A 13,099-nucleotide genomic window follows, 5' to 3' on the forward strand; every position below is an offset into this window, starting at 1 on the left:
AGGAATGTTTTTCTTCTTGAGTGCCAGGCCCAGTGGAGCACCAGGAGGTGGCATACTTCCCCCTAAAGGTGGAGGCCCTGGGGGAGGAGGCGGACCACCTGGAGGGAGGGGAGGGGGCGGAGGAGGAAGCATTCCTCCTGGTAAAAGTGGGGGTGGTGGGGGAGGAAGGAGAGACCCTGGCACTGAGGAAGGAGAGGGCCCCCCTGGGGCTCCAGGCGAGGGTCCACCTGGGACTGAAGCACAGACAGCCCTCTGAAAAGATAAACATAAGAAAAGAGAAGATCAATGGAAGGAATAAATTCACTGGACAATTTTGAGAGTCTGAAACTTTGCCTAAAATGTACATTACAGAAAAATTCACACTTCTCTGAGAATGTGCGTTTAAAGGGGTAGCAAGTCAAACAGACCATCTAGGCCTTCAGGGACTCTGCTGGGTCAGTCTTTTGAATTTGGATTATTTGCAAAGCATTCACATGTCTCTCACTTCTTGTACCATCGTACGGTTTGGTTTCCATGGAATTAGTTTTCATTTTAAGACGTTAATGTGATTTCCCTTGATCTTATTAGAGGATCTGCATTAAAAAATGTACACCCCTAACTGCATCTTCTGCCTAACCTACATGATCCGAGGGAGCAAGCCCTGCGACCACTGGCATAAATCATGGGACGCTTCAGGCTTTAATCCCCCGGTCAGGAGCTGTCTACTTAAGAATGAGGGGCTCCGGGATATGTGGGAACAAAGACAAGGCAGTTGCTGTGCTAGGTCCTCACCCTGCTGAGCTCGTGGAGCTGGGCAGTGAGATCTGCCACCTGCTGCTTGACTTGCTTATGCTCTGTGGTCTCCTTTTCAAGTTTCTCTTTCATTTTATTCAGGGTCTGCATCATCTCCTCCTTCTCTTGGGTCTTGGCGTCACATTCTCTCTCTTTCTTTTCCAATTTCTGTTGTAGCTCATTGTGCTCTGTGCCATGAAAACAACCAGACATGAAAACTGGGGACTCTTCAAAGCTGAAGCATTTCCTCTGAAAAGAAAACTGAGTCTTGTGAGCCTCTTTATTGGCAAATAGTCTCCTTCTCCACCAAAGGGAGTGACCGTCAGGCTCCCCAGTGTTCGTACTTGGAGGGGGCTTCAGATGAACAACTTTATTAACTACAACATTTTGTAAAAGATGGAAGAAGAGATCTTAGAGTCACAGTTTCTAAAGATGGAACATAAGTGTGAGCAACTACTTGTAGAGGAGAATGGTGCCTATTTGGAACTGAATTCAGAATCCTGTCATAGAAATAGCCCTTTAGCTACATTTGGGAAAATGAACATGAAATGTGCCCCCCCCCCCACCAAATTAGAAATGAGAAGGAGAGAAGTCCAGTGTTTATTAGCTAGGTTTGCTGGCTCGTGCCCAGCTAGCAGAGAGGCTGAAAGGGAGGATCTTGTGCTGTGAGGAAACGCTGCTGCCAGATCCAGCGTTTGTCCCAATGCAGTTATTTTTCTCATTTCTCCCTCAGAAGGTTACTTGTACTTGAAGAATTTTATGCTTCTGGCAAAAAATTCTTAAAACTTGTGAAAGCAAATGCTATCTTAGCATTAAATATCTCCAGGGCATGAGTACAGGCTGAGCATGAGACTCACAATAATAATATGGGGAGAAAAATATTAGCTCTCATCTTCCTCAATCCTGCTATAATGCAACAAGGCATCCAATCTAGCATAATGCCTATTTATATTGCCAATATGCCTGTTGACTCTAGCACTGACGAGTGTGATGAGCTTTGGAAAAGAGGAATAATGAAGTTTAGGCTACAGATCTGTATTTCAAATACTTGGCCCCAATTCCTATTCTTTTTATATCAACTAACCCACTGGAGATATAACCCACTGGGGCAGAGCTATACAGAGTCGGTCTGTATGTCTGAATTTAATAACACACTTAAAATTTTGCTTTCTCTGTCTCCTACTTTCTCTCTTTGGAGTCCTCCAAAATTAGAGTTGGCAGAGAAGGGTTCAAGACACTAAAATCCTGGATTTTTCCAGCCGTGGTGTTAGGATAATCATTAACCCACTTTGACCACTAATATCATTCTGTACAGTCAGAGACACAACTAAAAATCACTTCGCTGTATCCCATTTTCCTTCTTTTAGCTCCATTTCATTCCTCTTTGACAGCTGTAAGACCTGACTTCTTAGCACCAGTCCTCAGCTCTTGACAAATCTGGCCTTGCCTCAGAACCACCTAAGAGACTTTAACATTCAGGACCCCCAGATCCCATTCCAGGAAGTCTCTTCTGTAGGGCAGGGCAAGGCAGAGCTGAGGGACCTGTGGTTATCAAAGGATCTGTAGATGATTCTGATGTAATGCTAGTTTTGGGAAGCTCTCCATAAATGGCAGCCATTTATCATCCCATTTGCTCAGCTTTTATTCAGCCCTTATTGGCTGTGTTGCACTAAAGAGAATTCTCCCCAGATATTCTCCACCTTTCAGGCCCATAGAACTTCCTGTCTCCTCACGGCCTCCACCCTCTGACTAATTCATCGACATTTGCCCTCTTTGATACAACTTTGCTTCTGAAAAGAATTAATTTTAACTATTACATCTCCTTTTCTTGCACTTTACCCTTGATCTCACTTTAAAGCATCCTGTTCTTCCTACTGACCTTGGCCATTTTGTCTTGTACCACCTCAGGTACCTCAATCCCACACAGTCCCTATCGTTTATTGCACAATTAGCATGTGTCAGAAGTTATGCTAAAAGCCTTATATTTCTTTTGTCATTTAATCTTTACAACAACCTGTGACAGGTTTAGTCTTCATTTTACAGAGGAGGAGACTGGAAGAGAAGTGAACACGACTTAGCCAACCCACATAGTCAGTGAGAGTCAGAGCTGGGTCTTGGACTCAAAGCCCAGGATGGCGCCTGACAGTGCAGGCACTCAGTAATTATCGGCTGAATGAATGACTGAATGACTCTAAAGCTTATGTCCTAAGTTCTCTTCTCAACTTGCACACATAAGCCTCTATCCTCTAAGGGTATATCCCTAAAATACTACTCATCGATCATTTTCTCTTTGCTATAATCCCTCTTTATCCTAGCTTTTAGTCAGTGTTTCAATTCTTCCTATAGCAGCTTCTGGAATTTACTTATAAAAATGTATGTGCAGCCTTAGTTTTTTTGAGAGCAATCTGAATTCATATGAAGAACTTGTAATATTATAGTACTTCACATTAGGCATTTTCTGGTATCAGTGGTGGCCCTGCTTTTCTGCTCAATGAAAAAGGACAAATGTGACAAGAGGAAAGGAAATGCTTCAGCATCTTTTGGACCTTCTTTCAAACACAATAAATATCGGGGTGAATACTTTTATATTTCACTGGCTGTGACTGAATAACTTGGACAAGGAACAGGAAGTCAGTTAACCAGCATTATGAAAGGGTATGAGTTGCTCGGGTATGATTATTTTCTCAAAAGTGTCACTTTTAATTTGCTAATATTTTGATAGAGGGGAGAAAGTTATATGTATTCTATGAGTGGCTGGCACAGTGTTGGGCACAAATTACCTTCCTGTCATTCGATGCTGATAGTAATATCAAAGATACATCCAAATGCTCGCCAATAGCTGGCCTATTAATGTTTCATAACACATATATCTACAATTGTTAGTGAGTCTCTGCATGATTTCTCTTTTTATGACTGGTGTCAAATTAAGGTCACGTGAAGAAGTGGGCTGCTGAAATCAAGTGGCCTGTGTTTCTTTTAAAATTCTGGGTAATCCCTGGTGTTCCTTATTACATTTCTTAAAACCCAGTGTGCTTTAAAGAGCAGTTATAAAGTGGGGGGTGGGTTGAGATGATTGGTAGTTAAGAAAATTTGAATTAATGAATACTGAACAGCAAAAGCTACAAGTTTTTCCAAAAAATTTACATAAAATATTTGCATAAAATATTTGAGAATCAGTATGACAACCGAAAAAGCTTGATTCAAGAAAAACCAGTGCAAAATGCCCTTAAGACATGGAAATAGAAAGATTATTTGATGCACTAACTTCAATAAGATGCATCAATGTACATTTCTAAAATATATGGATAACAGAGATAGTTGCTCAATAACCAATAATGTGGCCTCTTCTTTTGTCAGGGCCTCACCACTTACCTTTTCTCATTTTTTCTGCTTGTTCTTTCCACTGCTTAACTTCATTTTCATTTACCAACCTGTATAACAGTTAAAGGAGCATTCATTAAAAACATATTGAAGGCCCACTGCTAAATGCATGCTCTCTAGGTACAGAAATCATCATCTACTGCAGAAAAAAATCTCAGCATGCTTGAAATTCATTTAAACCCAGATGTTATTCAGGCATAGTAACATGTGTATCTATAGGAAATCATATTTAACCTCTGGAACATTTCAGTTCCTCCAGCTACTATTTTGAAGTAGGATTAAATAAATGTCTTACTTTGTCACTATTATCTTACAGGTAACAAAATAAGAAACTTACATTCGTACGACATTCTTAATATTAAAGTTTTCCAAAGGTGTGGAGTCGGGGTCCTGTCCTTTGTCATTTTGGATAACTATTTGCTGTATAATTCTATCTAGCAGTAGCCAGTACTGAACAGTGTTGCCACTTCTCTTGTCTAAAAAAGAAAAAGATGGTGGAAAAATATTTCAAATTATTTCTAAAGTAGGATGAAATCTTTCAACAGTGGCGCCTGAAGAACTAGCCACAGAACCAGAGAGATGTTTACAATATCTGCACCAACGCTTCCCAAAGTGTCTGGAATTCTAACATGCAATGATCATTTATTTGATTGAGAGGCGCTTTCTACCCTTTTCTAAATGTGTTGTAAGGCATATATTTATTTTTAAAATCAAAGCAAGTTACAATTCATTTCTTTGTGAGAACTTAACAATACCCCCTAGGCTGTGTTCAGACACACTGGACTGTCACAAAACCAAGGTTTGGAGTCCCAACCTAGTGTACACCCAACCTAATCAGCACTGTTCAGATGACGTGGTCCAAGCATTCAAAAATAAGCATCACAAACATACTCACAAGGCATTTGGAGGCAGTGATGCAGGATGGACATAAAGTGAGGGTAAGCTTCACTATGGGTCAGCCTCTTCCTGGTCAGCTCAAACATCTGAGTTGCACTTTTTGTGTCTATGTGAACCTATTTCATGTGAAGAAGGAATCTCAGTCAAACACCCAATTTCCCTAATTGCCACAATGCAAGGTAAGCAAATCAAAGGCAAACAGAAGCTCATCCTGCCACACAGGTAGTAAAACAAAACTTTGATTTTGCTCTTAGGTTACACTGGTCCATGTTGACTCTATGACACACATTACAACAGGAAAATTCTATGAGCTGATGGTCAAGTCAGAATAATTGTAAGCATACGTACCAGCTCAAATCTTTTGGCAAATTCTAGTTCATCTTCATTCCGGAGCATTTCAAAAAAATCTAAATGCCTAAAAGACAGTTAAAGAGAAGCTATTAGAAGTAGAACATCCTACAAACAGTCACATAAGAATTAGGACATTAACATGAAAGCCGAAGATGTGGATTCGAGTCTAATGCCAAAACCCAAACCCAGTTCTCTGTGCGACATTGCTGCTTCTTTCATTTTTATATAAAAAACATCATGAGCTGAACTAATATTCTGCTGCAAGCTCCACATGTTACAGACAGATCACAAGTAGTTCACAGACTGGCACAACACACATGGAAAAAGCATGAACTGTCTCAGATCGTAACAGTCTGACTTACCTGTCTAATGTTGAATTTTCATGTTCCCTTAGTTTATCTATTACAGGTTGAATTCCTAACATCAGAAATTCATAGCGAAGATGAAGTCTAAAGTCCAAACTTTCCTGAAAGTAAAAGGGTGATAAAGAAGATATTTATGCTGTTTAGACTACATAGTCAGCAATTTTTTTTAATAAAATTATTTTTTAACAATTTATGTTTTAAATTATGGTACAGAAGGTTCTTACCACTCCTGCGCCTTGGCTTAGCACTGCATTGATGAAGGACATGATGGCAGTCTTGAGACTCACTTCATCTCGATACCGCCCTGTGCTTTTATCCAAGTCATTAATTAACGTCTACCAAGGATACAAATATAAAAACAAAGGATAGAATCATTACTAACCTTATACTCATTTTATTAATTTCTTTATACTCGGAAGTTAATTTTTAAAATCTTGTGTCTAGTCAGAATTATATTGATCCATAAAAAGCCACTTTTTTTAAGGTTAGGCCTAAAAGCTCTACTTTCAAAATTCTTAATATCAAATATATTCATATATGCATGTATACAAAGTACAAAAGATTGTGCTTCATTAACTCTGCATACTTTTTATATTTGAGTATAAATATGGTGACATAATCTCACTGTTTATATTGATCCGCAATCAAGAATGGCCACCTGTAAAATTTTCAGGGAACACCCCATTTAGTGGATTCAAAAGATGTCCGCTATAGAATATGTAGGAAGCAGGGCCACATTGCCGATCAAGTTCAGTAAATCCAAACCCCAGACTGATCAACTACAGAAAATATACTCTACTCTGTGGTACTAAAACCTATGAGGAAGGAAGTGCTTGAAGTTGCAGTGTGAGTAATCACTCCAGGGGGAAATCTCAAGTTCTGTTGCCCACTCAAGGCAGGAAAGGCACCTGTCAGAGGGGTGAATGAAGAAGTGGTGAGGGAGCACACCCACCTGAAAGCGGGTTCTTTCGCTGGCATACTTCTGGTAGTGCAGCATGGCCTGCAGAACCTTCTTGTGGCCTCCGGGAACCAGGCACACGGCGCCCAAGATTTCCAGCACAGCCACCTTCGTTTTAATATTCTCTGTGCTCAGACTCTGAGCAATTACATTAATACTCTCAGAATGAGCCAGGACGTGAGCCCGGCCTTGAGAGTTGTTCATTAGTGCTTTTATACATCCTATGAGAGAGGTATGTATTCGAGACTCTGAGGTCTCATAGTCCATGGTCTTTAGGAAGTTGAGAATACATGACAGGCCGTCCAAGTCAATGAATCTGGTTACAAACCTGTCAGGAGGAGAAGGTTAAAATATATCAGACTAAAGTCTCTCTGGAATTTTGTACTAGTCTTTAATGGAAAAGTCTCCAGGGGCAGGAGAAAGGCAGAAGATGTAGTTCCTAAAGCACCCAAAGGCTTACACTGATGAAGTCTTCGCAATTCCTGGCCTTTTTCTTGGCACAGATCCAATGGTCAGGTCTAACCAGAAGCGTGAAAAAAAATCTCTATTTGTGATAAACAGATCTCAACTGACACAAAGAACCAATTAACAGATCATATAACATAGAACAGCAGGAACAGGAAGGCACTTGGAATATCTGTCTTAGGGTAAGTCATTTACTGATCTGTGTAACTGTAGCATCTGCCCCGTGCACCTGTATGTGCTGACTGCTGACCAGGTGGGCCCCACATCAATGAAGCCAAAGAGTAACCTGAAACTCCAGGACATCTGCGTATCCAACAGACGATAACCTGTATCCCTAAGGTGTTGTAGCAAAATCCTTCTTTTGTATGACATGCTACATGGAATTCCTACATAAAACAAATAAAAGCCATACTTTATCATCATGTTAATTTTACTGATATTTAGAGCACTTATTTATTGTAAAGTCAGTCAACGAGAATAATTCACAATGTGCATCTGCACGTTAAGCTTCTGAAAAGTTCAGAAACAACATCACCAGTTTATCAGACTACTCCAGAATTTTCCAAACTTATTTAGTGAGTATGCAGAAGACACATCTAGTTAGGATAGATAAGAAAACCTCTGTCATACAACTGCATAGGATTTCTGGTGAATCAATAGGTTTTTCTTAGTTAGCATTTTATAGTCAAATAAAGGAAAGGAATTTTTATTTTCTAGGCTTTTCACCTAACCACACGACCCAGATATAGCCAAGCTGGTTGAACCAGTTGGTTTCATTCATAGCACTTGTGCTAATAAAAGGTACTTGTAAGACCAACATTCCACTAACCCTTAGGGGTATTAATAGAAAATGAAGATGTGGGAGGCACAAAGTGGAAACTGATTGCCTATCCTCTTTTAAACAAGTTTTATTCGGATATAACTCACATCCCATAAAATTCACACTTTTAAATGCACAATTCGGTGATTTTTAATCTATCTGCAGAACTGAGCAACCATCGTCACTATGTGATTTTAAAATACTTTATCAATTGAATCACCCCAAAAGACTATTTCTTCCTCTCTTCAAACCCAGGTGACCACTAATCTCTCTGTCTCTATGGATTGGCCTTTTCTGGATATTTCATATGATTTCACTTATATGGTCCTTGGTGTCTGCCTTCTTTCATTTCACATAAATATTTTCAAGGCTTATCCATGTTAGAGCATGTATCAGTACTCCATTCTTTATAACGGACAAATGACGCTTCGCTGTATGGATATATCGCATTTTATTTAACCATTCATCAGTCGATAGAATTTGGGTTGTTTCCACATTTTTGGCTATTATGCATAACACTGATATGAACATCTGCATACAAGTTTTTTGGAGGACGTGCTTTCATTTCCCTTGGCTGTACGTCAAGGAGCAGAACTGTTGGGTCAGATGGCAACACTGTGTTTAACATTCTGAGTAACTGCCCAACTGGTTCCCAATGAGGCTACGCCATTTTACATTCCCACCAGTGATGAACGAGGGTTGCAATTTCTCCACACCAACACTTGTTAGTTTCTGTCTTTTTTTGTTGTTTTAGCCATCTTAATGGCTGCCTGCACGTCTTTTACTTGAAGAAAATCAATTTATTGAATGTTTAATGATTAATGTATTTCATCCATGGTTCAATTGCATGCTTTTAAGAGTTCTTCAAAAATTGGGAGGAAAAAGGATAGAAGAGAGAGAGAGAGAAAAAAAAAGAAAGAAAGAAAGAAAAAGGAAAGAGGAGAATAGACATGCTACCCAGGAAAAAATTACCTCATTGGTTTTGTCCTTAGTGCTGTCTTCAAACTCTCTATAGTTTTACTTCTCTCTTCTTCTTCTTCTTTCTCTAAGGCCAGCAGAGATTTTCTCTATGCAAAGAAAAATGAAGTTACTTCTTCCAATTCTATGTTTTAATTACAGTATAAGTTAAGACAAACCCTCAGATTACATGCTTCTACCACTTTTAATGCAAATAAATAATAAATCTATAAATAAGATTTGCTACAAGCCAAAATGTAGAGCACCAAGAATTTCACAAATTTGTTATCTCTACTAAAAGTTAGTTGTTTCAAATTTTAAATCAAGCTTTAAAGAAATGTTTAGAAATTTTAATAGAGATTAAAGTGTCCAAACATATGACTAACTAGTCAATAAGTGTACTCTGATGAAGATATAATTATTTATATTTGATAGAAGGAAGACTGAACCTGTAGTTATTATAACATTCTGGTGATTAGTTAGTAACATTACCACACTATCAAACAGAGGTGGGCAGCAATCCTCCCACCTTAGCTCTCTCATTCCTCAGCTGAGAAGTATTCTTTGATACTATTTGTTTTATCAAATTAATTTTTAAAAGGAACAATTAAATTGGACCTGATACTAAGATGGACAATTCCTTCAGAGTAACCACTTAAGTTTTAGAAATGAATCAACATCATTTAGAAATCAGGATACAAAGTATGTGTGTATGAGTGTGTGGTGTGTGTGTGTGTGTGTGTGTGTGTGTGTGCACGCACGTGTGTACTCTCCCTTCCCAGGGCTCTGCTAGAGCAGTGCTCCAAAAACTCTAATGTGGATATGCATCGCCTGGGAATCTTGTTAAAATTTAGCGACTTCTGATTTGGTATGTCTGTGGTGAAGCCTAAGATGCTGCATTTCTGACTAGTTTCCATGCAACATGGATGCTGCACATCAGTGGACCTCACTCTGAAGAACAAGGCTCTAAAGAAGCAGATCTCAGTTGATATTATTAAGTCATGAATGCAAGTAAGGCTTATTGACTTATTAAAATGTCTTTTCCGTTCCTTTTATCCCATGATAATAGTTGTACTAAAAGTATCCCTACTCTTATGGCCCCAGGTGCCTGTACCCATGGAACCACTGGTCCCTTGCCTTTCTCCTACCTGAACGCACACTTGTCTAGTCTCAGTCTTTTTACCTGTCACCCATTCTTATAAAATATATGGTTGGGGAACAGATTGGGGTATTGAAAAAATAATATTTCACTCTTACCCATGTGTCAGAATAATCCAGTCTCTCCCTTTCTTTCAGGACCACAAATCATCATGGGGGCATTTTACTTAATTTTTTTTCAAGTTAATTGTATTGGCATTAAGTAACTAAATGTTAACTAAAGCCTAAATTTGACTCACAATTAGGTGGATAAAGCCTAAAGCAAACCAATAAATCAGTATCATTCACAACAAAGGAAAATAAAAACCAGTAAAATCTTGTTTTTAAAACTTGTTACTGTTTCTGCTAAGGTTGTCTTCTTGCTGGTGATGTGCCTGGGCAGCTGTCACCAGTGCATGGTAGGGGAAGAAGCTGTTGGCAGAAAAAGCCAATGAATTCCTTCACAGCTCTGTGAGACCCATCCCCTGGAAAATTAAGCACAAATCCAGCCAAGTACGTTTAATCTCCTATGGCACAGCTGAACTCTAGACTCTTAAGCAATCACTTTGAATCTGCAGAACAGAATGGAGCCTTTTATGACTATCACTTCTTGTTCCTAAACTTAATCGCAGAAAACTATCCCCAAAGACTACACGCATTTCTTATTGTGATTCACTAAGTAAAGATGCACATATTTATCCTCTTAACAGTCTCGGAGAGGGCGGAACATCTGAACAAATACAGACGGCATTAGCAGAGTTGGGAGATTTATGAAAAGTCAAGAAAATTTGAATTTTCCTTCTCAATATAAGGACTATTATTTTCCTCTCAAAACAGAAGACAATACACTCTTTTTTGTGCATGATACAATGAGATTTGAATCTAAGATTGTGTTTATTGTATTGAGAAGACTGAGGATACATAGATAAACCTACTATTCTAATATGACTTTTCAAAATAAAATAATTTATAGAAAGTCTCAAGTTTCTAAGCTTCACATTTAGAAGGCTTAATCTGCAACTTTTTGTAGAAAGGGGATATGCCTTTATTTATGAAGGTGGCTGCTATAGCAAACATCCCGTATTTACCTTGGCGTACACGAGCCAGGACTGTGATGGCCTCTTTAGGTACTCTGTGAACTTAATAAATCCCCGCTCACATGAAATGAGGGCAAAAGACAAAGTGCAACCTGACAGAGGCTCTGCTGGTCCAAAAGAAGGTGCAGCAAAGGAGGCACAGAAATCATCCCTGGCTGGGAGTCAGGAACCAAGCTCCTGTTTGAAACCTTTCACTGGTGTGAAATCAGTAAGCCAGCAGGCTAAGCACATTGAACTTCACCTCACATCTCTCCTCCTGAGAACATACAGGGAAGCCACATGCAAGGAAGGCCCAGGTCCTTCTCAGCCTGTTGGACAGCACTCCTTAACCATTTTGTTTTTCACTCTTTAAAAGCCAACAGACCATTCAGGGGCCCTTTAAAGAACAAAGCATGCTTGTTATGAGGCTTATGTAAAGTAACTGAACTTGTTCCACAAACGGCTGCACGGACCAGTAAGTGCTGCAGACCTCGACCTGGACTGTTCAGCAGACTCTCAAGGCATTCAAGGAAACAGATGCCTGAACCACCTCAGAAAAGCTGGGAGGTGGGGGTGGGGGTGGGATTACCAGGTCTCTTTTACAGGTTTTTAACCCAAGTTAGTGAGCGCCAAATTGGAAAAGAGTTTTTGAGCTCAGACTGATACGTTTAAATTCCAGCTCTACCACTTCTGAATTAGATGACCTTGGGCAAAGTAACCTTTCTCTGAGTCTCAGACTCTCTATCTATAAATAACACTTATAGCATAGGATGCTTGTAAGGATTTAAAATGACATGTAAAGTGCCTGTTGTACTGCTTGTCACATGATGCACACTCAATAGCAGTAGTTACTACTGATGAACAAAGGATGATGACAATGTGGATAAATGCCCCTTCGACAGTTTCCTAAGCAGAGAGCCAGAGCCTAGCTGTCAGGCCATAAAAGGACTTGAAGAAATTGTGTGCCTTTTCAGTCCCCAGGGACAATGTCATAGGATTTCTGCTGTGTGTTGTCAGGAGTTCTCTACTACAGTTATCGGAGAGATTAGCCAGAACTATGAGAGGAGGCGGTGGCAACAAATCTGGTGTGAGAAACAGAAAATTCAGCCGAGTTTCTGGTCTCATCGGGCCTCCTTAATTCACGAACAGTTAATGCCTTTTACCTTTAACCCTGCAAAGATGCTGGCTCGGTCCTTACAGGAATGTTAGAAAGCTCAGTTAGATGTTTAGCACATAAAGAATAGCAAAGTGTCTGAGAATTTACTAGCTTTGGGATTCTCTTGGAAAGGACTTTGGATTAGGAAGCAAATATAATTCAAATGTAGACGGCTCATGATTACGGCAAAGGGCTGTCCAAGGAGCTGACGAAGGAGAAATGGGGCTCTAGGAGTGCCACTCACAGGCACATCATGGACCCTAGTGCAGGACAGGAACTGGTTGGGTCTGGACAAGGCATGGAATCAGCTACTAAAGAACAAATGAATCTAACTGCCTCAAAATCTGAAGAAAGGAAAAATCTGTAACGTTTAGTACTTCTCCATTTATAGAAGTAAATTCATTAACAAAGAAGCAATTGCCCTTGTTAGAATCTCACACAATGCCAACTTAATTGGAAAGAGAGACAGTCTGCCTGGCAGTTCCTTCTTTCCCCTAACAGCCGGGAACAAGAATTCAGAAAATAACCTTTACATCCAGGAAATGGAAATGGCTCTAAATTCTTATTGCTTAGGTGGATGCACAGAAAATCCCTGATGGTTATCATAAGCCTTACATTCTGCTAACATATTCATATGAATGTTGAACGTGCCCTTTCCTCATCGTTGCCGCTGTGTAGGATGCCTTGTATAAGGAGGATTTGGTGGTTATTTTCTGCTCTTTTCTGCTGTGCTTTTAGACTAGAAACTTTCAAGACAAAACCCTC

The 13,099-nt window shown here is 39.6% G+C and overlaps 1 protein-coding gene across 1 annotated transcript in view; it reads right to left on the bottom strand.

Annotated features, from left to right (window-relative positions):
* The window catches only part of DAAM1 (dishevelled associated activator of morphogenesis 1), a 156,106-nt gene that overhangs the window by 40,269 nt on the left and 102,738 nt on the right, over positions 1-13,099 (bottom strand). The window contains exons 5-14 of the mRNA XM_023526780.1: positions 8,981-9,075; positions 6,718-7,051; positions 5,990-6,100; positions 5,763-5,866; positions 5,398-5,464; positions 5,048-5,165; positions 4,490-4,628; positions 4,144-4,202; positions 772-959; positions 1-252 (exon numbers count right to left, since the gene is read on the bottom strand). Of these exons, the coding sequence (XP_023382548.1) occupies positions 1-252; positions 772-959; positions 4,144-4,202; positions 4,490-4,628; positions 5,048-5,165; positions 5,398-5,464; positions 5,763-5,866; positions 5,990-6,100; positions 6,718-7,051; positions 8,981-9,075 (1,467 nt within the window). The remainder of the gene's footprint in view (positions 253-771; positions 960-4,143; positions 4,203-4,489; positions 4,629-5,047; positions 5,166-5,397; positions 5,465-5,762; positions 5,867-5,989; positions 6,101-6,717; positions 7,052-8,980; positions 9,076-13,099) is intronic.

Source organism: Pteropus vampyrus, unplaced genomic scaffold (genome assembly GCF_000151845.1).
Source record: "Pteropus vampyrus isolate Shadow unplaced genomic scaffold, Pvam_2.0 Scaffold15, whole genome shotgun sequence".
NCBI lineage: Eukaryota > Metazoa > Chordata > Mammalia > Chiroptera > Pteropodidae > Pteropus > Pteropus vampyrus.